The sequence below is a fragment of the Anser anser genome, assembly GCF_964211835.1.
Source record: "Anser anser genome assembly, chromosome: 9".
NCBI lineage: Eukaryota > Metazoa > Chordata > Aves > Anseriformes > Anatidae > Anser > Anser anser.
The window spans coordinates 11928616-11952966 of NC_139729.1; the positions used below are offsets into that span (position 1 = coordinate 11928616).

The following is a 24351-nucleotide window of genomic DNA, read 5'->3' on the forward strand; positions in this document are numbered from 1 at the left end:
AGCACAGGGCTCTGTTTTTCCCATATCTTGAGGACCGTTTGGTGGATCCTCGGGAGAGGGGACTTAATACAAATCCACTCTTGTTTGTTTGATCTTATGAAATGCCATATTTTATACCTGTCAGTGATAGTCTGACAGCTTTACTGGAGCCAGGCTTACCTTTATGCAGGGCTGTTTCTATGTGGAAGCTCTTCATGGCATTCGAGGGCTTTCTCTTTTGGGTTGAGCTGAAGGACCACCCTAACCTGTGAATGCAAGGGTCTTTCTCTTTTGAGATGCAGGACTACCTGTGTTTGGCACCTTCAGCGTGTGCATTTCACATATCCTTCGATCTCCTATTTGTTTTCCCTTAATCCTTGAAGTATTTAATGTCACCCTTTGAATTTCATGTTGAGGGGAACTGAGTACAGAGGGGACCTGTTCTGGCTTACATTAGCATCTGAAGAGGGCATCAGCTTGCCTTCCTGCTTTCCTTTAGCGGTGCTTCTAGCTAGTGTAAGTGCTTATAGCTTATTGTCACTCACATTGAGTGAACAGGTGGATTATACATTCCCCAATGGAATCATAGGTTTAGGTTGGAAGGGACCTCAAAGCCCACCCAATTCCAGCCCCCTGCCCTGGGCAGGGCCCCCTCCCTCCAGCCCAGGCTGCCCCCAGCCCCATCCAGCCTGGCCTTGGGCACTGCCGGGGATGGGGCAGCCACAGCCGCTCAGTGCAGCCTGGGCCAGGGCCTCACCACCCTCTGAGTGAAGAATTTCCTCCTAATATCTAATCAAAATCTAAGTCAAACAACTTTTACTTTTTTTTTTTTTTTAATTAAATAGTGATCATGTGTCTCTTCAGAGCTTGGTTGAGCTCAAACATTCCATGTATTAATTTATAGCTTTCTTGCTGGTAAAGGCAGCTTTGCAAAACAATAATTGGCAGAGATCTCATATTCTTCTACTCATAAATGCAGATGTTATCCAAGAAACTTTTCATAGAGATTCTCCCATTATTTTAAGCTTTCCTTCTTGCGTTTGTATGCAATTCCTTAACTGAGTATTTGCAAGAAGCAGTTGTGCTCCACCTTGACCTTTTCTTTATCTCCCTGTCCCCACTGGCAGTGACAGTTTTAGAGCAAGGAGAAGGCTAGGGTACCTCTCTGTCTTCTACCGTCTGTCTTCCAGAAATGAGATTTCTTTCCTCTGCAGGAAAATTCTTAACATGTCTGCAGTTGGAAGATGCAACCAAAAATGCTGACTTCACATTCTTTACTAAAAGCTTTAATGGAAACTGGGTGCCAGTGTGGTCAAGGTAAATGGTACCATGAGGATACTGTACAATTGTGGAGTTGCTTGCATGTTTTCTTTAACAGAATTCCTCAAAATAGCTTCATCATTGTTCTGTGGCACCTTTTGGTTTTGTCTGCCTCGCAGTAGGAGAAAAAAAAGATTTTAGACATAAGCTTGTAGCAGGAATCTCACCTCCCCCCCCCCAAACTGATTTTTTTGCATAAAGTGACTTAAATTCAAAACAAAATGTTCACTGTGTGACCTATCACAAGTAGGATCTATAGCATCTGATTATGAGCTTGAGGAATCTGGAGAAAGTTTACATTGAATAATTTAGTTTCACAAGGAAAATGTTTAACTCAAAATTTTAAAGCAAGAAAGGGGCTATTATTATGATCTGCTAAATCTGATTATAAGTTTAGTTATTTAATTTTATTGGAATTGAGGAGTTGAATCTTTATTGTTTGTTATAAAATTACTATATCTACTTAAATACAGAAATAGACTGTTAACAGGACAAGTGTATGTTTCATAAATTATTTGTTGTCTTCCAAAGTTAATTATGTATTCTGAAAATTCACTTTGTTTGCCAACAGAAAACATTTTTTCTGTCCTGTCTGTAATTTGCTGCCATTCATATATGTATCTAGTCATGCTGTCAACTATCTGTTTGTGTTGATCAATTAATCATGGATATTGATGTGAACTGGTACTTCAACACTGGGAATTCAGCAGTGTTGAATTCCTTGACTGTGGCTTTAAAGTTGTTTCTCAGTGAGTATTGGTAATTAAAAATATATGTACCTGACTGGATAAAGCCCTAATCAACATGGTTGAATTTCATAGCTGACATTGCTTTGACCTTGCCAGAGGTCAGACTGGAGACCTGAGATCCCTTTCAGACTGACTTATTCTGTGATATTCGCGTGTATTTATATGTGTGAGCGTATAAATATATGTGTAATATATGTATATGATTTATAGAGACACTTTTGAGTGATGTCAGATGTCATAGCTATAATAAATTTTTTTTTTCACTCTGCTGGTTTTCTTTGCCCAGTCTGCCGCTAAGAAACCTCGGAAGTCTCCAGGAGACAAAGGTCGTTTGGAGGCTGGAGCCAGGGGAGCAAGTCGTGGAAGAGCTAATGGCCACCCTCAGCAGAATGGAGAAGGGGACCCTGTCACTTTGTTTGAGGTGGTTAAGCTGGGGAAGAGTGCTATGCAGGTAAAATAACTAATTGTGTTACACTTTCATCATTCAGTGTACCCTGACTGTAGGAGTTCATTCTGAGCTATGCTTTTGTAAACAGTTGGCTTTTTTTCGCAAGCTGTATTGGTCCAGTAGACTTTCATGTTTAACATTATCTTAGTCTGTATATGATAAAGAACAGAACATGCTGTCGTTGAGTTGGGGACTGCCACATGTTTCTGAAAAACGAGACAGATCAGAAAAGTCATGTATTTCACTTGAATTCTCCATTATTTTGTCCATTGCTTTCAAATTGTAAATACATGTTGGTATTAAGCAGTCCATTAAATGATAAGCTGTAGCAAGTTTTACAGGAAGAAAAAGTATAAGATGATACTATTGATGGATACAAAGCTTTCGTTCTTTTTTTCCCCTTTTTTCTTTTTTTCCCCCAAAATAGCTGCTGGCTGAAGCACTTTTGAGTACTTCACACTGCAGCTTGCGTTCTTGCTGTCCCCACCAGAGTTACAGATGAAGGCTAAACAAGTTGCATAGACTTCCTCTGTGGCTGAGGGACAAAGATGGACACACCCTGAGGGCGAATTTTTCATTATAAGATAAATATCTAAGATAGCTATATTGAACCACCTCTGGAGGTGTTTCTTACTCGTTTTAAGTTTTGATCAGTTACTGAGGTCTTAAAGCATTTATTGGGCCAGATGAGTCCCATCTCAAGAACCTCTGTAGATGATTGTTTCTGACAGTGTTTGTATGCTTTTTGTAAGTTACTGTACTTCAGCTATTTGTTTTTGGCACTCAGAGGAGAAACATGGGCCCAGAATATCAATAACCCATTGCAGTTAAAAGCCAACAGTGGTTCCTACTGAAGGGTTGTTTAAGCAAACTTCCTTTACTTTGCATTTCAACAAAAGAGAATCATACAATATCAGTTAGTATGTTTTGATTATGTGGTGCCAACTGACGTGAGCAAAATTATAAATTAGGAAAATTAGGAGCAAAGTACCATTCTTAATGTTACTTTTGGTGCAGCATAAAACCTAGGACTAATGTAGTCTTCCACATGAGTTCAAGCTATGGAATATTTTCTCTGAGCCTCAAATCTGAGATGTAGTTTTAAAGTACTAATAAATAGGAAGAAAATATCAGTATTTTTGTTCTTCATAGTGGCTGTTTTTACAGTTACACAGGATTGACCCTTCTTATCTAGTAGGTGAAGACAGAACAAATTTACTGCTAACAAAGCTACAGATTCTTTGTGCCTCTTCTTCCTACATGTTTTACGTTGGGCTTTCCAACTTTCCTTGGTTTTCGACACATTTTCAAATTTTATTTTTGGCAGGATTTGAGGAAACATCTGGAGTCTATTTTCTGGTTTTACTGCGGTACCGAACATATATTATGCTTTACGTAGTATGTTTGTCTTAGAGTTATTGATATTTGCAGGCGCCAAATGAGAAGGAATGTGTGATTGCTTTGATGTTTGATGACTGAGTGCGTGTGTGGAATTGACTTTGATACATTTCATCTATTTCAAAAGAGATGCCAACAGAAGTCTTCCACAAAGGAATTTCTAAAAAGAAATAGTCTGCATGTTTGTAGTAAGAAACCTTTGGAATTCAAATTGAACTGAATTCAAAGGAATTGTTTTGAAAAAAGTACTATTTGTGTACAGATATATACATAAACACACACACCCCTGTATATACATATGCACACACATGCTTAAAATGCTCTTAGCCTACATCTTGCGCAGATGAGAAAGAAGTAAATAGCTTGTTGGAAGCCGTTCCTAATAAGTAAACAAATAGTAAAAGAGTAGGCAAGTCTATTTGAAGGCCTGGGGCATAAATGCCCCATTTTTAGGGCCATATTTAGGAACCATAATCCTAAGTTCAAGAGTATGTGCCACTTGTGTACCTTCAAAAGTTTTACTATTGATAAAAAATAAAGAGATTGACAGATCTGTGTAGTGGGAAGCAAGATGCAATTATAATGTGATTAAATTATTTTTAACTTGAACTTCTGGATGATAATCCCACATTGAAACAAAGGTTCTATAAACCAAGTTTATTAGCATCTTTATATTTTTTTTTTCCTTATTAGCTTAGGGATTTTTATTTAACAATTAGGAATGCTTGGCATTTTTCTTACTCATAGTTTTGATGCAGATTTTTTCTGGCCAATTTTAGCAATTTTGTCAGTATTGCCAATTTTCAGATAAATTACGTATATTTGCATTTGTTAGAACCTCTTTTTTGTTGATATTCAGTTATTTCCCTGTAACATGAACTTACTTTTTTCTGTAGTGCTCTTAAGTTTCCAGCAATGAAAAACAGAAAAGTTCATTTAATATATTTTGAGATTATGTGGAAATTTTACTTAATGTGCTTTCATTCCTGACCTGTCTGCTCCAGCTGCATGCTCTCAGAATATATTTTAGTTGTTAGATTTTTCTGTCTTTGTATTGCCAGCTCATGGAAGCCTGTAGCTGAATTCAACTCTCATTTCTTTAAGTTTGTCCTCTATTCTGGTTCTTATTGCAGGGTTCATTTACCTCCCTTCAGGCTTACTGCAGTTTGGTTTTTCCAGGGAAACAAAGTAATGTTAATATTTTGTTTTTCAAGTACACATAACTTCAAAGCTGCTCTTTGCATGTAAATTTTTGCTTCTGTTGTGAAGTGTTAGTTGTATCCAAGCTAAGTCTTACTTGAACTCTGTAAATCAGTTTGGTACCCACATTAACCTAGTATTGGATTGTTGGCACTTTTAAAAAATTTGTTCTGTAACCTATTGTGTGGTTAGTTGCTTCGGAAGATTTTCTGTTGGCAGCTCTCTCCGTATGTAGTGCAATATGACCAACCTACCTTCCTGTTTTCTGCTGGTACAGTTCTTTAGTCTATCAAGATTGTTTGCAGAGCTTTTTAGGCACACATTTTTCTTTCTTAGGGAATTCATGACACTTTTCTGCTTTTTGTCATTTGTCTCTTTTTTTCACCTTGAATGTTTTTATGGACACAGCTATATCCAGTATATTTCCCCACTCTAAACTTCCGCAGGCAGAACAGACTGTATCATCATTTCTCATGTGCTGAACTGCCTGAGCTTACCCTGGTGGGAATGAAGGGCATGGATGAATCTCCACTCCTGCAGCTGAGCCCCAGTGCAGAGGCTGACTCGTAGCTTAAGCCTTCGTAGGCGCTTCTGTACTGGTCTCTGACCCTGGCGTTAAGGCAGCAGTGAAGTAAAGAGCATGTGGTGGTTGCAGATTTTGTTTAGGCTTCAATCTGAAAATTTCTTGAGAGTTAATTATGTCCAATTAGCTGTAATAAAGTTTGTACTTTAGTGTTGGTCAAAACAAGCGTAATAGCATTTTGCTTTCTTGTGTGCAAAGGAGATTTGTGCCTCCCCCAGAAAATCGGAGATAATCATCAGTAGTCATACAAGGTATTTGATACCTGAACCTGAACAGATCTATGCCGAGATTACTCAGTATTATGTGCATAGCCAGTCATCCTTATCTGCAGTGAACTGCAAACGTCAATTTAGATGTTGATTTTTGAAATATTTGAACCCTCTGCTTATGCTCACCTAATAAAAGATACCGTGGTTTAGAGTTAGACATGGTTCAGAGTAAATATGGCTCCATTATATGGCAACGTGCATTTAGGATCTGTATCCAAAGAGAGATTTCTGGCACATTGAAATGGAATTTTTCATTGTGCTACTAGTTCTTTGTCTCGCCAGAAGTCAAGAATATACCTCAATTCTCGCTCTTCTTGTCTGCCCATCTAGGCACGCTTGAGTACTTTGAGATGCCCTCCCTGTTCAAGTTCAGCTGCATTTGCAGCAGCATAAGCTTACCCTGTCCCATGAGGAAGTTCTCTTGGTTTCCTAGTTTCAGTTCCTCACACGTTATTTCTTCCTCGCACCTGCTGGGCTCAAGCTGGCTAACTGTGACGCTCATTCACGGTACCACACTGGCTAGAAAGTTCACGAGCATGAACTTTCATGAGCAGGAGGAATATCACGAGACCTTTTCTTTCCATTCAGTTGCTTATCTGAAAGGATTAAAACGTGTCATTAATATTAATATAAAATATTTCTGAAACGTTAACAGTACTTTCAAGATAATACTGATTTTCAGCATTTATCCACCTGCCTTTGTTACAGACTGTGGACTTCAAAATCAATACCTGCAAAAATAAAGGGTATGCATCCCTTACAATTACATGTTTGGTCTGTTGGAAATAGTAAGAGAGAGGGAAAGCAGACGCAGCTTTCAGCAGTGCTTTTTTTGTTGTTGTTCTGTATGCACTAGCAGCATACTGCATGGTTGCCAGTTCCTTTTAATTTAAAGTATTGGGTTTAGATCAGGTTCAGTTACCAACATCTGTATCCAAAATACTTTTCTGATGGGAGTTGCCAGTACCTCCAGTATCTTCTCCTATCGCTTTTAGATTTGATGACTTGTACAAGATAGGTAAGGTAATCAGTTCTTCCAGAAAGCTGATGTGGCTTATATATCTTGTTAATACGGCATATCCTCTACTGTTTAAATAGCTTTGGATATGCATAACATTTGGGGCAGAAATAGACCACTGTGGTCTGTAAACTACCTCCTTGCATAGGTCAGGCTGTGGAATTGCACCCATTCCTGTGTTAAGTCAACAGATTCTTCTACGACCCCTTTTTTCTCTAGTAATAATAATCTTAGTTTCATTTAAGTACAAATTAGGGTGGGCCAACCTTAGCAGCTGCAGAGAATCAAAGGGCTGAACCGTACCCTTCCCCCTCAGGTCTCGCTGCAGAGGGTGCTAGTGGTGGCAGGCACCTCGGCTGTTGAGTGGGGAGCAGGAGGGGGCACTGCCTCGAGGCAGAGGCCCCCAGCGCCACCCCACAGAGCCAGCCTGCTCCTCAGATGTGCTTTCTCCCCGAGAAGGAGGCTGACAGCAGGGCAACTGACTGCACAGCTTAATCAGCTGCTTCCCAGCACTTTCAGCATGGATTAGATTTTGCTTTGCTTACTTCTCAACTCCCCGGAATTTTATCACACGGTTATTTTAATTACATAATTATTATGCAATATAGATAATCTCTATGCTCCTTAGTCCTCCCAGTGGTTCTAGTTAAGAAGAATTGTTATGTGCCTGCTTTAATCTTGCATGAACTAAGGCTGCTGTTGAACAGATTGGTCCCACCTTCTCTCACACCTACAGCTGTTGTTTTTTTACACCTTTCTTGTGTGTTTTGTAGTCACACCAAGAAATAAATTTAATTAGAACGTGACACTTTGATGGATTTTTTTTCAGCTGGATCAGCTCCCTGATTCAGCTCATCTCTGGCAGCAACTCAGACTTATTCTTGATTGAAGTGACTGTATAACCATGACGGTAGCTACCTTCTATGGGAGGAATTGTTTTACATGTATGTCTTGTTACTCGAGCTCAAAATTTAAAGCCTGCTGGGTCTAACTGGATCATACCAGAAGTCCAATATCCTGTCTCTGACAAAGGCAGATAAGCAAGAGGGTAGATAAGAAGGTAAAATGTAGTTCAGGAGTTCTCCCTACCTCTGTCTGTTTGTATCTCAGGGTGAATATGGTTTCTGTATAAACAGTAGCCTTTAATGGCTTTCTTTTTCCTGAATTTGTCTGTTCTCCCTGCTAGAAGTCCTCTTCAATGGATAGTGTGTCTGCATCTACCTTGGCTATTTCAGTAAAGGTCTTTGCTGAAGGTGTAATAGTATACACACATGATATAAAGTATCATCCATATTTTTTACGTTGAAGGCATTTTTTAGTTTAATTATGCTCTGTTGAATTCTAACAGTGCTGTGTTCTCTGACTTGAAGGATGAATAATGACCTTGGATTTCACTAAGCTGTCTCAGAAACTCCTCAGGAGTTTTAAGTACACATTCTGTAAAGCTTACAGGATAAAATAACTGCAAGTATTATTGTAATTTGAAATAGTATTTAGTTTTGATATTGCTAGATGGATTTCTTCTGCAGCCTAATCTTGCTGTGCTTTTGGTTATTATATGCTACTGGATTAAAAGGAAGAATCAAAACTAGGTATGCGTTCTCATGATTGTTATACTAGCAACAATTTAGCCACCAGATAAAACATGAATTAATTAAAGAGGCTTCCCTTAATACCAAATGAGTTTTTCTGTTGCTTCTCCCTTGTGTAATTCACAATTGATGATTTCACTGCTAAGGTATGCTGCTTGTATGCCAGTGGTGCAGCATGTGAAGACATTTATGCCTGAAAATACCCATTATGGTTAAAGCCAGAGAAGTTTTTTACTATCCAAAATAGAATCATTTTTTGAATTATCTGGGGTGATCCATGAACTGTTTCCAAATTAGGCTAGCAAAAGAATTTGAAGTATGGCTTTTAATAAATTGATGGGTCTCTTATTGGTATAACTGATTTTGTTTCTGCACTCCCTAAGGATTTTCAAAGCTCGTGCACAGTGTATGTAACTGTTTTTTATGCTTTGTAGCCTCTCAGAACCATTCATGCCTGTGATTGGCTCAAGTTAAGCAGACACAACCCTTAAGAAATTGTGTAGTATGTAAATTGTGAGAGATCAGCAGCTAACACCAAATGTGTACCCTTGTAGGAAATAGACTTGGTATGAGGCGTTTGCATATTCCACATCTTTTCTGAGGACTCGGGTGAGGAAGTGCAGTTCTAAGTACTGCAGATGCGCTGCAACAAGAGTACTTCTCCTCCGTAGTTCTTACAATCTTAATCCATCTGCAAGGATAATTTTTCCAGTACGTTTTATGCACATAAGACTAATGCCATTTAAATCATGCCATTGTAGCACTCTGAGAACTAAATATTTTTATCTTTCCAAAATATTTTTATCTTTCCAAAGTGAGTTTTTTTTCACCCAAATGTTTCCATGTAATGTGTTACAGTGATTTCCCTGCATAATGATAGTTCATACCCATTCTACTGCACAGAAGTAAGTATTTATGTGAAATGCTAAACACAGATAGGTCTGTATGGAGAGCATGGATTTCTTAGTTTTATTGGGAATAAATTATTTTAAGATTTTATTCCTTCCCACCCTGTGCTTCAGGAAAAAAAGAAAAAGCTATATAGATAGACACTGCATTAAGCAGATTTTCTTTTCTCTGCTTATGAAAAAGAGAAACAAGAAACAGGTACTGTTACATTAAAGTAAGATTTACAATAAAGAATCATTTTCAGAAAATGCTCGCTAGGAGTTAGCAAAGCATGAACTCTCATAAATTAAAATGACCATCTTTAGAGGAAAAAGGATAAATTGCAGCTTTTCAATCTACAGTTCTGTTTTATTAACCTTATATTAGTTTTTTCATTGGGTGTATATTATACTTGCTGTCTGCAATTTGGAATGCTACCAGTCATCTTGAGGTCTAATGCAGAACGTGAAATTGTGTATACTTGTACACGCTAGGGACTACCTTCTCCCCGGTAACTGTCTGTGTGATTACCTCAGTCTTCACAAAATTTGACCTTAAAAGATTTGTGTTATTAAAAAAAACACAAAACCCTGCGTAAATGAACTTAAAGAATTTTACACGGAGCATTACAAGTCTTTTGCTACTTCCATTTCTTACCTTATGTTCTTATTTTCACTGTTCTCTAAGTTATTCTCACCACCTGTTAAAGCACATTTTTTAGCTTTTATCTTCTCTTCAGGGTGCTCTTTATACAGATAGTGGAAATTTTTTATTTCCCTGTGCTTTCCTTTCTTGTTTCAGTAAGCTTCAAATTTCATATTGGCAGAAGACATTAGTATGCCTTATATACTTTTATTTTGATTTTTTTTGGTAACTTTTATATAAACACACTGTGCGCCCATCCCAGTCATTTTTTGTCTGTTGTTTTCACTGTAAGTGAAGCATGTCCATGATCAGTTGTATGAAACGGCAAATTATTTAAATGTTCCTTAGCCTCGATTTGCCGTAGTTTACAGTTGACTCAGATCTTACACTTCAACATATAGTGTCATTTGTTTTTACTTTGTTTTAGTAGCACTGCTGCCAAATTGTTACTTAATTTAAATTGTGAAATAGCTTTATGAAATGAACTTTCATTAATATTTAGCGAGACTGTGCTAATTTACATGAGCTGGCAAAGTATCATCTGCAGTTAGTCCCTGTGGTTCCTCCAGCACTGTAGTAATGTTCTTGCACTGAAGGAATATGAAATGGATTCATAGCTGAAAAGCCTCCAGGAGGTAACAAGATAACTAGTTTCATTATTTCATTCATTGCATCAGACTTCTGCTTTTACTGGCAATTCAGGCTGCTATTTCTCTTCAATACTAAAAAAAATTCTGATTTATCTTTTATCAGACTTGAGATGTGAAGGTCAGTATATCTGTAAAGTTTCCATGATTGGTTTTAAGCTGTTTATTCAGACTGTGGATCTATTTTGCTACTTCCTTAACTTTCTTTAAGCTTCTCATTTCTTGCCTATTAGGCATGTTAGATTTTGTCTTCCAACTGTGCTACATGGTAGTTTTTGAAGCAGAGTCATTGCAGAGTAAATTTCTGCGAGATTCTCTTGAAAGCTGTTACGGGCTTTTGAAAATCTCTGTGCTGACTACGTATTTGTACTATCTGTCATCTGTCATTTGCAGAAGATCTTGATTTTTCACTTAATTCTCATAAGAATAGAAGCATTTTTCAAATTTGAAAAAATACTGAATGTCATTTATGTAGAATGTAGTTGTACGGGCTTGTCACAATGACTGACTAAGAGATGTGGTGCATCTCTGTATATATATGTTTATCTATAGCTTATATAGATGTACATGCATGTATATATGTATGTGTGTCCATATATATATGTAGCTGCTTTCTTTTTTCTTTTCTGAGCAGGGAGTGAGAGGGAGTCGTGGGTGTGTTACTGGAGTAATTTTCATCTCTGTAATCGAGCTAGATAGTTTTTGACTTTTCTTAAAATTTAGTTACAATACTCCTTGCCTTACTTCAAGCTGGTAATGACGATGAGAAGCTCATGTAATTTCTCATTTGTTGTACTTCATAACCTTGTCGGGGCCCTTCCCCTGTGCACACTCACTGAATTTGGTGAATCCTGAAAGTGCTGGTTTCCTGCACCTGGGCAGAATACTGCAGCACGTGCTTCCTAGGAATGCTGAATTTATCGCCTCTGTCATGCAGAGCATGTGAAGTGCCTATTTCCATATGATAGATCCATGCTCCCTACTGCATCTGAAGGTAGAAACATCTGGCAGCAGACCGGCACCACGAGAACAACTTGTGCAATCGAAGCGTGCCATCTTCCAGAAGCATTTTGCAGCAGTAGGCGAGAAGCCTCTCATTGGGATTAATTCTTCCGGATGGAGCTGGCTTGTAGCTCTCTCCTTTCCAAAGGTCCTTTCCTCCTCCTGTCACTACATGTGCCTTCACCGCAGTGTCCATCCTGCATTTGGGACAGATGACAGGGAGGGACCAGGGCAGGATGGTGACCAAATGTGGGCCACTGCTGGGAGAATTATTAAGGGAGTTTGCTGCTTGCTTGTGCCTGAGAAGCTCTTGAACATGGGGTAACTGGAAGGAGGGTGCTCACAAGATGAAATCATCTGGAAGGGTTTGTAGTAACCTGTGGGTTGTTGGCTAGATACCTTTGTTTTTAACAGGAGTCTTTTCCTCTATCCAATTTTATGCAAAATTGTCCTTTTCTGGCAATGATTCCTCACTGCACCCTTTGCTCTACTGTTGCCTGCCTGATTTCTTTTTCTCTCATATTCGGCCTTTTTCCTGGTTTTTGGATTACTGTTGGATTTTTGGTTCAGTTGATATTTGTCTCTATTTTTGGTCTGATGGCTATCTTTTTATTTTTTCATCCTAATGTTTTCAGTTTTTATAGCTCTTTTCTGTTGCATCAAAAGTTAACAGTTTGATTAAGTTCCAACTGTTGTAGCATATGTAGTCTGGCTTCATTATCTCCTGTTGCCTTAAACTGTAATCTCTTTTTAAAAAATTACCAACAAGCATGCCAAATGTGCATGAGAGGTTGAATTCTGTAGATGTGTGGGTGTTACTTTGATTTTGATACACTGAAAATCCCCCCCTCGTGTTTAGGGGTTAGCAAATGGGATTTGTGTGGTTGGGTGGTGATGCCCACAGGTTGGGTGCCTCTGTGCCTTGTCACCCTCGTCCCCCCTGAGATGCAGTGGATTCTACCTGGTGTAATCACGAGCAGGTTTAGGCAGGAGTTACCTTACCTCGCAGTGCAGACGTGCTCTGCACAGATGAAGTACGCTGTCAACTCCACTGAATATTGCCTATATATGTGCGTGTATGTATAGCACACATAGGCTGTTCAGTACAAAGGGAGCGACTGGCTGGCTGTGACTATGTGGGCTATGCGTGTAAAGCTAGGTGAGATGAATCGTACCCAAATATTAAAAATGTTAGCTAAAACTTTCTGTCAATCCTCTATTAGGTGCAGACAATACAGGAGGCAGTCTTTGCCTGCTGTCCCTGCTCCAAACCTTCACTCTGGTTTTGCTGTTTTTATCTGCTGCTGGTGCTAAACACTCTGCAGTGCCTCAGGTCCGGTCCGCAAGTCTTGAGATCAGCTGCTTGACTTCGTTCTTCTGTGAACTGCATCGGGGTTCTGGCTTGAAAAAACAAGTACTGTACTAGGCAGGATGGAGTGGACGCTTCTTGCTCAAGGACATAGCATGTCCCTCACAAATTCTTTGTATATAAAGAGACCAAAAAATAGCAGAAGGTAGATGAGCTGAACTAATGCTCTGGTTTTGAGGTAGTACTGCAGAAGGCAATTAAATAACTGCTTAAAAGAAGAATCAAAATGGAAAGATCTTCGTACAGGTCTTCCCTCTGATCCTCCTCTTTTAAATCCAGATGGGTCCATTGACATAATTTATAGCACAGACCAGAATCATTTGCAGTGCTGTAGCTGAAGGGGCAGAATGTTGTAGCAAGAAACAGGAGCAAAACTGAATTTGGAAAGGAATCTCTCAGGCTAGCCTTACTTCTACAAGGAGTGCTTTATGTGAAACAAGTCTATAGGTAGAGCATAGACACTGGCTGAGAACTAGTTACTAAAAACAGAACTAGTTACTAGAAAAAACATTTGAGATTTTCCAGGCTTGAAGAATATAATAAACTTATTTAGAAATTATTAGAAAATGTTAAGAGATGTGTGACAAGGATGAACAAAGATAAGGACATGAAAGTATTTCTGTGCAAGCCACAACGGCACAGAGTAGGATTCTTCTGCCTGAGAGATGCGAAGTGGAGAATATGGTGGAAACATGGAAAATGGAAATAGGTGCTGGAGGTTTGTGTTCTCTTCTTCCTTAAGAATTAGGTAGCATCAGATAGAACTAGCTATTGGCAAGTTTAAAACAAAAGTTGCACTTTTTTTGCAGTGAGTATTTAACCCTTGAGACATACTGCTACAAGATGCTGTAGATGGTAACATTTTCTGGCTCACAGACACATTCATGAAAGGAAATATAACGTCTGTTGAACCATATTCACGCTCAGGAAGCTTCTGAGCTGCAAATTAAGAGTCTGGGAGAGTAACTGGGAAGTATCGGTATATTCTTGCCCTATTATGTTTTTCCCTACATGAAGCTCTGTGGGGCGGGACAACCTGTGGTCTGACCCAGCACAGCTGCTGGTTTTTAGAGTGAAAAAATTTGCTGCTGGCAATTGTATGTTGCTCTGATATCTACACTAATAAAGCTGTTCAAACAAATGTTTTAAGTTGTCAGTACACCAGCAGGCTGGTCGTTAAGCTTTGTCAATATTTGTTTTAGTAAATAATTTTTACATTTGGTTAAGTTTGGTTTTATGTGCTGTGGTGAATTCGATGAATGATTGATACTGACAGGAAGAGGGCTAAATTCGTGATGAAAAAATAGCGAAGCATTCTGGATAGTCAGTTTTGTGCTACTGCTTTATGTTTTCTCAACAAGATTAATTTGAGGCCAAGACTTTCTTTTTGATTTCTTCTAAGTAGCAGATGGACAGTGTTTTGTAAGGTTTCTTCTCCTACTGTGCATGCGAGTGTATTCGTAGACAAAACCTCTAAAAACTTATTTTTTTTGGTACCTTGAATGTGTAGAGATTCATGCTTGTTGTTGAACAACATGAGAATGCTGATAGTCTCATCCTGACTTGGGTTAGGAACAAGTATAGTGACCTTTGTTAAAGATGGAGCGTGTTGGCTCATTTCACAGAGGCTGTCGTTCCTAGTATGTACAAAACTGTTTTCTTTCTGCTTCCCTCTTCCAAACACTTGCTGAGGTCCTACTGGCAATCGGGAGATTTCATCTGGATAAGCTGGCAACTGCAGAGGGATGTTTCCAGAAGCTATCCTTATGTCTGCCAGTTCAGAAAGAGGCAAAATTTTTCCAAGAGGTTGAATTATTTGAATTCTGACCTTCCTATTCATTCTTTTTCCAGCTTGCTTGAGAAGCTGATTGAGGGGGATTAGGATTTTTAAATTTAATTTTATAGAAATGCATTATAAACCTGAACTCTCAAAAATCAAATAATCCATTTGCAAGGTGTGTTCCAATAGTATAGTCAGGCTAATCAAGCTTCTCTTAATGAATGCTATCACATACATGGAATGGTAAAGATTTTTTTTCTCCTAATAAAATAAGTAAAATATACTATTTGGTTACATTAAATATGTACAATTCATTACCTTTATTGTGTATGTAATTGAGGAGGTCCAAATAGAGAGGTTTACTATTGCTGTACGTTAGTGACATGGAAAGAGGTCATACTTGTATTCCTTAAGTGTGAATCGGGCTGAAGAGGGACCTCATCAAACCCTCTTGCTCTTCTAGAACAGTTCTTAAAGCACTTCCACAGTTACTTTGTTTGCTTTGTCCTCATTGCTCCATTGTACTAACATCAGGAGTTTTAAAAATCCTGGGTCCGTCCCCCTGGCACTGACAGGGTTCGAGAGTCAGAATGTGTCTGTATGGGAAGCAGCTACAGGCTTTGCCATTCACCGTGTGGCTCCACATTCCTTTCGGCTGATGTACATCTGCCATTAACTCTTTCCAATGCTGTGACGTGATTGCACTTTTATGTTGACTGGCAAAATTCATTTAGTGCCATTTCTCATCAAGCCGCTGAAGCATGTACTGTGTCGCCAGAAATTAATACATGACAAATGACAAACCTTGACACCTGTCTGCTTTCTGTCCTCCTCCCTGCTATCCTTCATAATAATCACTGCATGCTACGCCTGCTTATCAGTGATTATAAAAATATCTCCTGACTATATATAGTTCTGAGTGCAGTTTGAAACCGACTCCACTTCATATACAGTGATTCGGGTGAATTATTGACTCCCAAACACTGTAAGACCAATTTCTATATGTTTTGTATTCACAAAATAGTCTTCATTGCATTCTGTCTTCCTGAACTATGTACAGTGTTTATGAATGATTGATATACTGCTTAGACCTTTAGAAATACTGAGATGTGCATTATGCATTGTAAATTCAGTTTTTATCCTAAAATGTTTCTATTCATTAGTTTTCTGGGAGTGTATGTTGGTCATTCTGTATGGAATTATAGTATTTGTTTTTTCAACACAACTGTGAAACTGTATAAATACTGCGAGTTTTGAGAAATTAAAGTGATTTGAATTTGAATCTGTGTTTATACGATTACAATACCAGAAAACAATGCATACAGTTCTGTTCTCTAACAGTATTTGTTCTGTCTCCACCTTAAAAGAAGGTGTATAGATTTCTGCATTTGCACACACAAGTTATGCAAAATAAATTCTCAGTTATAAAATTATATTCTGAAAAGAATAGTGATTGCCTTTAATAAAACACTTTTTAAGAGTGTCTGATAAGTATTCTTTTTTTCTTGACAGTCTGTGGTGGACGACTGGATTGAATCATATAAACAAGACAGGGACATAGCACTTCTGGATTTAATCAACTTCTTTATCCAGTGTTCAGGATGTCGAGGTACAGAACGTTGGATACAAGTTGTATAGAATAAATCTGACAGTCATACAAACGTGCGTTAGTGCAAATGCTGGTAAAGATGTGGGAGGCACGTGGCTTGGTACTCCTCATATGCATGGTTGGTATAGAAATATTGTCTGCATTCAGGAATAATTTTATTTAAAGCTTGTTTGTCAAGGGCATACCCTTTCTTTTTCTCACTTTCCTGCCATCATCCTAAAGTGTACAAATCCTCCCAGAGATACTCTTCTCGTCAGCAAAAGGAGACCAAAGATCTGTTAATCAAGGTAGGCGTATCTTTACTTCCCCTTTCTCTTTCTTCCCAAATATTTTCTTATTATGAGAATTAGTAGGTGTAGCTATGCTTCAACTGCTTTTTTATTCCTCTCTCTCTAGGAAAACAAGATTTTTTTCATCTGAAGAGGAGGGAGTCAAGCTTCAGTTGCCTTCAATTAGCAAGAGAAGATTTTTTTGGATAAAGCACCAATCTTACTTCTTCCTCTGCAATACTTTATCAAGTCAGCGGCGTAGACAGTCTTTTATACCCTATTTAATCAGCCTCCATTACCTGGAATGGGGCAGTATTTCTAGCATTCCTTTGCCACATTGTGCTTTCTAACGAGTTTTTCATGTGTTGTTTTTTTACAGTTAACCTTGAAAACAGAGAGAAACAAAGCTCTACTCCCTCTGTAGCATCCAGAACCAAACTGTTGTTTGTTTCCTGATGCTTCCTATAATTTGCTTTGAGTATAATTGAAAATAACCTATAATTCAAAAATGCTTTTTACCCATTTTGTAACTGATGTGCAAATACACCGTTAGACCATCAAATGATTTGGGTACAAGTCCCTTTTCTTCTTTCTTAACTATAAGGAGAAGTCCCATGTACAGTTAAAAGCATCAGAGAAAAAGAAATATAAGCCGTCAGTAGTAGCTTCAGCAAGCCTTTTTTTGTAGCTTAGGGAAAGAAACTTATTTTATGGATTATAGGAAAGACTGGAACTGTGGAAGCATTCTGTGAAAGGGCTAAAGCTTAGGGTTTATGTTACCAACCTCTGTCAATGTCTATACTGTTCACACAGATTACCTAAAATATTTTTCAGACTTGTTTTGCAGCTTGTGTGAAGATGGTTGCATTCTGTTCGCCCTTTTTTAACACTTTTAAAGGTGTACATGAAAAAAAAAAAAAAGAAACGTCTTTTCAAGAATTTGGGCAGCATTAAACCAAAGGGGATCCATGGCCATATGTTTTTATTCTTAATGGAAGCTTTTGGTGTAGTCATGTCATAAGTATATCTTCATTCCCTTGCTGTTCTCCTGTACTTTCTACTTCCTTTCTTTCTCCTTGTTGGAGAAAGCAGCACTCTTAAAATCTCAAAAGAATCATATTTTTTAACTTTGTTTCTGGTTGACACAGGCTGAATGCCAACTGTCAACCATATGCTTGCTATTGGAGCCATTGCTTCCCAGAAAAGCTTTCCATTATTGGCTACAAAGCACAGCATTTTAAGTGGCTGATGTCGTTTACTTTTTTTCTTGGTGGTAGTTTTATGTTTTGTTGTGGTTTTTGTTTATTTGTTTCATTTTTTTATAGTGACTTTCTATCTGTTTTCAGTATTCTGTTTTGCACCCACAGGAGTATCTCTCTGCCGAGCTCATGTTAGTGGTCCTCCGATTCTAAACAGCAATGATAGGAAAAAGAAAGCAAAAATGACTTGTCCCTTGACTTTACAGCGTGTTTTGAGGGATTTATTTTTGTGATGGAATTTTTGCAGTGAGTATGGTCACAGCTGTTATCAGGGTTAAAATCCTGGCAAACAGCTCTGTTCGTTTCTGTTCACAGTTGTGGCTTTTCCCCTTCCCATTCTAGTAAACATGCATGCTCACTAGAATAAGTAAAAGCTTTTTCAGAAGAGAGAGGATAGGGTGAAATGCATAATAAGCTATCCTTAATTAAAATGAGGTATGGAAATTTGGGGATTTCCTCTGTTTTGTGAGGAAGACCAAAGTTTATTTTTCATGGCAAGATTATATGCTCTAATATATCACAGATAAAATTCCTCAGGGAATTTTGAAAGTGATGCTAGGTTTGATAAATCTAGTGCTTTGATAGTGCTTAGAAGCATTTGATATCTAAATCTATGTAAAATGCACTTAGCTTGACATTTCTTGCAACAGTTGTAAAAAGGTAAAGAGCCTGTGCCTATTTTCTGACTTCAATTAGATATTTTAGGCACAAAACTTAATAGCTTTATTTAGCAATAGTATTGACCCTGACAAAAATATCTTTATATTTAGAGAAATACAGATCTTTATGTATTTATCCCATTCTATTGGGCAGCGCATACACTTGAATGAGCCTCTTAGCATCCTCCGGTTTTGCTTAGAGATTTTCCTGAAATTAGAAGTGATCTGTTGTAAATATAAATAAGCAGGCATGTTACATAAAGTATTTTAAAATGGAAAATTTATGTATTTTGCAGGTTAACGTACAAGAACTGTGCAACTTTGAATAAATATTAACCAGATATTCAAGCATCTGTCTGTCCTTTGTCAGCTCTTCTGAGTATTTAATTAGTTACTCTCTATGTAATGTGTTCTGGCTCATACAATGACAATTAAAACACAAGAGATTTATTTTTAGCATGACTTCAGTTACCTTTCATGTATTCTAAGATTTGATCTTTCTTTGATTACCAAAAAAAAAAAAAGTGAAAAGAGTTAAATTTTCCTTTATCCTGCCTTTTTTTGTTCTTTGAGAATATCTGCCTTTCACAGTTTATTGTAGTTTTCTTTGTGATGTGACATGGTGTTTCTCTGAGAGAATGGCTGACAAGGGCTGGTAAACTGACTAAAAATAGATTATGTTTTGTTTGTTTCGTACCATTTTAAAATGCATTGCATTTCCTAGAAGGAGGATCTTGTATTAGATGGTACCTTAGAAAGGTTAAAAAGTTAGTGTTCAGTTTTAAAATAGCTTTTATTTTTGGAAAAAGAGCAAATAAATGCTGTTTACCATCACAGGAAAAAGGTTTGTTTGTTTAGTAGGAGGTATTTTTCAGAGTATTCACAATCCATAAAGGTGTTGTTGTATTTGCCGCCTTCTTTGTCTGCCAGAAAATAAATTTAGGGTTTTGTATTTTTAGTGAACAGGGAACTTTCTTGAATTTAGGCTGTCATAATGATAAATGGATTTTTTAATTAACTTTCACTTGGCTGGAAGGAGAAAGTGTATCCATATGACTGAGTTTTCCATTTCAAATTTTGTAGCTTGGCTTGTAGCAGTGCGGATACAGGCATCCTCCTCTCTTGCAGACAATTTGCTGATCAGTGTTCAGTTTTCTGTGATTTTTTTTTGGCACTCTGTTCCATTGCTTTCTTATTTGAAGGATTTTTTTTTTTGAATACTTGCATAAAGCACAGCGTAGTGTGCTTAGATCTCTGAGCTAGTTGCAAGCAAGCTGAAATGTCTAATCAGCAATATGCGTGCCCAGGTCCCAGAAGCATTATAACTGTGTCAGTATGATGCTGCATCTGGGCTAATTAGCTGTGCCTCTCAGCCTGAGTAATTAGCTCAGGTATCATGCTCTGCTGCTATGACAACCAGGCTGTTTCCATTTCTGGAACTCCATGCATTTAGAGCTGCTTTGGGGATCTGCATTACTGTCTGCTTTTGCCTTCTGTTATTGATATAAAACAAACAGAAAACTCCACAAGCACTCTGACCTTTCTGGATTTTAAAGGCTGAGAGCCATGCTTGTGGAATAAATATATTTTTTCTCCTAACCAGAAGCAATTAGTGGTTGAAACAGCCTCTTAAGCTGTGAAGGACAAACCAACCTATCGAGTTCATGTAAGAAAATAAGCTTTCTTTTGCAGGGGAAAGGGGTCTCTCACATGTTGAAGAGAACTACTTAAGTACTTCAAGTACACAGTGAAATCATTCCCATTCTTTCTCTCGCTTTCCTCTCATTTCTTTTCTGATAGGTAAGCCAGAAACCTGTAACTTCTTAAGAGGATTTTCAGAAGTGCTTTGAGCTCTGCATCTTCTGCTAGCCTTGCCCTGTATTGGACAGCTTTAAGAAACAAGTTACAGGAGAAACAAAATTGGTGAAACTTCCTCACGGTTAAATTCTTAGCCTTATAGCCTTCTCTGGATTTTAAAGGGCTCTCCCTTAGAAAGTTTGTGATATGGCACGCTTAAGTTGATTTTAGGAGTAGTACTGTTGGTCAAGGAAATGGGTGGATTCCCTTTACATGAAGATTTTCTCATGTGTCATGTTCCACCTCAAAATCTTCACTATTATTTTTTGTTGTTGTTTGTTTGTTTTGAGGAATTAAATGTTAATGAATAAATATTCAAACTGCCATCAGTCAGCCATTACTGCTGCTGTTGTTTAGTGTTATTTTTTTAATTGCAAGTAAGCAGGAATCTGCGTAAGAACTTTGTGCACAATATTGAAGCTGAATGTTTTTTATTGACATTTTCCTTGTGAATCGGGTAGTTAGGGATCCACACTCTTTCAGCTTGAGCTTTGAATCTCTAGCTGTTCCTGACACATTCTGGTAAGAAGTTCTGAAAAATTCTGTGGTCAAATGGTACAGACAGAGTCAACAAGCGCGGGATTTATGAGCTAGCTTGTTTGAACACGAGATGCATGCTCATTTTGATTTTTATTAATGTTCTGTGCCCTTAATTAAGGACATGGAGCAAGCTAATAGATTTGTGTTTTACCTGAGGAAATTGAAGGCTAAAACCAGGAAAAAGCACTGTGAAGTGGCCATTGTATGATTGGCAAAAGAAATGAACAAACAACTGCTTGCTTTGCTGTTGGGCAGGATTTCAGAAAGCAAATTAGTGAGGAAATAGCATTATTTACTTTGATTAATAATATTTTAATAGGATAATAATGTTGTAAATATAATCATGTTTTGGTTTAAAAAGGACAGTCATTTATTGGTTACTTGAACACAGTTTTGTTTGTGGTCAGTGGAATGATATTATTCTTACAGATGAATGCTATTGAGCACTGAAAGAAGACTGAATGATAAACGTAATTTCCTGCAAATGGTCCTTACATAAGGAACTGCAAAATTGTTTGAGAGAAATGTTGCTGGCTTATGTATGTGGTAAAATGCTTCCTCTTCAGTCATTCATGTATTATTAAGTAACTGGTAGCCTGAACATATTTAATATTTTTAACAACTTAGAAAATGAAGTTATTGATTGTGTTGGAGTTCACATTTTTATTATGGGTATAAAGCATAAAACGCACTTTCTCAGTTTGTTCAGTAAAACCCCTTTTTAGTGTGTGAGTATAGGGGAGAATTTGCAAAGTAAATGACTAGTGCACATTAAAAAAAAAACGATGCGTACCTGTACATGATTTAAGTCCTAGTAATGTCAAGGTTTTATAAAATATTCTGTATGCATAGTGTACAGAAATAAATATACATCCCCAATACCTCTATGAGGTATTAAAAAGATACCGCTAACCACATTCAGAAATTGGCAGGTAAGACTGAAGGATAGAAATAACTCAATTTTCTTTTTAATTTCACATGTGATGAAGATAAACCAGATCTGAACTTTCTACTTCTTGATTCTGAGCCTCGAGGTCATTTTTACAACGTGTTTATTTTGAAGTGAAAGCTTACAACGTTCAAAGTGAAAATAAGATGCAGAATATTAACTGGCTTGGGTGGAAAATAAATTAGGTTACCAGAGCTGCATTAAATGTTTCATCAGTTCAGTTCTTTAAGTGAAGATAGATAAAGTTGTCATATCAAACATTTGACAAGTAATATGGTTATGTCCAAAGTGAATTTTTGTGAAAATTTGCGTATGTATTCTTTTTGTTAAATTTCTTGAAGCTCAAGCTTTCGTGTCAATGGCTTTTAAATCAGAAAACTTTTCCATCTTTCCTTCTGTTTTCCGCAGAATGGCCTCTATACTTTCATCTCATGTACTTCTTCCTATCTTTTTCTACTCTTTAGCTCTTCAGAATTTGCCTGTGGGAAGAATAGCTACAAAACTCTGCTTTGTGGGTTTGTTTGTTTTTAAGCTTTCCAGCTTTCTGACTTTTCTAGAAGCCTTGAAAAATTAAAAATAAAAGAATTCAGACTTGAGAGTATGGAAAAGGTTTGAAATAGTACATCACAATCTTATAAACACCTGTGAGCTGATGGCCTCTTTTTCCTAAAAGGTGCATCCTACTGCTTTCAGAAACCAGTAGAAAAAACTGCAGAAATCTGCTGACTCTGCAGTACAGCGGACATGAATGAAGGGCATGCTGTGGTTTCATAAATTGCTGAATGAAATACCTGCTGTTTTGACCTCTGACTTCAGTCCAAGAGTTTTCCCTTGGAATTGGTAACAGGAGCAATAGTAATTTAAAACAAACATTTACATTTTTTTTATTACTTTCTCCATGAATACATTGAACTATTTGTATATCAAGTACAACCAAAAATAAGTGGACTTAAAATCAGATATTAAATGTTTTATTAATGTGAATGAATTTAAAATTTTAATTTATGTAAAACAAATGTATTCAATTAATTGACAGGACTAGCAATACCGGAATGTTTTAGAGCAGCCAAATGCATAAGGAAAGGCAAGCTACCTTTGAATTTATAGTGAATAAAAGCAAGGTCTGCACTGCTGGTGCTGTATCATATGTTCAAATCTCTGCTAAAAATGAAAGCACTTGTAAGCATGGAACAAAGTTTGTGTTCTTCTTCTGTGTACTACTTAGTGAATTCATAGCTTGTAACATCATTTTTGGGACTGCTCATTGAAGATAAATTGTGTAAGGCTTTCACATATTACCACTTGTTTTCCAGTGTGTTCAGTTAATTACATACATATCAATCAGGAAAATGGTACTACCCATGTGACTGTAAAGACACTATTTGAGAAGTTCCTATCAGGTCTATCATGATGCTTTAGTGCTACAATTATTTGAAAAGAGAAGACCGATAAATACCCCTTGGTGTTAAGGTTTCAGAATAGTTGTGTTACAGGTCATATCTGTATAATTTCCTCTTTAGTTATGCTTGGTTTGTTTTTTATGTAATATAACTTGTTGTAGGAGGAACCCCTCTGTACTAAACAGATAAGGGAAAACATCAGTTTGGTGGGTTTTTTTGACAGTACTGCTCTAAGACTTATGGGCAGATTATGCCTGCCTATGAGTTCATCTTTACCTATGCATTAGATACGTTTGCTAGAATTTTTTTTTAGATGACTTAAAATGTACTTTCTGTGAAGACAGAAACTAATTATAAAAAGCCATCAAATACCACTAGATCTTAGTGCTTTCTAACTAGGTTACAGATACAATGACTTTTTGCCTCTCTTGCCTTTCCAAACATACAAATTCTGCTGGTGTTAGTCAGATTTTCCACACTAGGAGTAGGAATTAAATTCTAAAAATGACTTTTTTTTTCAGGTAACACTGTAGTTGTGGTTCTCTCTCTTTTACTTTAAGGAAGCCATACTTAGTTTATTATGTATAGTGCTAGTACACACTTCAGTTATTACTTTTGAAGAGAAAGTCAGGGATGATTAAGAAGGTCTGCATTCTAATGAAACAGCCTTATTCTCCGGCACAAAGAAAGTTGTTAAACCCAGTATTACCTTAATCTGCAAGGATTCAATAGTAGCTGGATATAGAAGAAAAAGAGCAGCTACAGTTTCAAAGAAGGTGCATCAGAATTGGAAAGAATAAAAAGCGGACTCTTACAGAAGCAGATACAATACTCTAACATTCCAGTACTACTTACTTTATTCCCTATTTACATCAGCCTTCAGCCTCAGTCTTCTTCAGCCTGAACTATGACCAGACGAGCC

The 24351-nt window shown here is 37.4% G+C and overlaps 1 protein-coding gene across 10 annotated transcripts in view; it reads left to right on the forward strand.

The window, feature by feature from the left end:
• Positions 1-24351, forward strand: part of STAG1 (STAG1 cohesin complex component) — a 187481-nt gene that overhangs the window by 53507 nt on the left and 109623 nt on the right. For 6 of the 10 annotated variants that reach the window (XM_083848713.1, XM_083848712.1, XM_083848709.1 and 3 more), the window contains 2 exons: positions 2320-2499; positions 16400-16496. In XM_083848713.1, the coding sequence (XP_083704839.1) occupies positions 2320-2499; positions 16400-16496 (277 nt within the window). Of the gene's footprint in view, positions 1-2319; positions 2500-10439; positions 10725-15813; positions 15873-16399; positions 16497-24351 lie in introns of those variants that run through there. The other 4 variants (XM_083848715.1, XM_083848717.1, XM_083848718.1 and 1 more) reach the window with 4 other exon arrangements.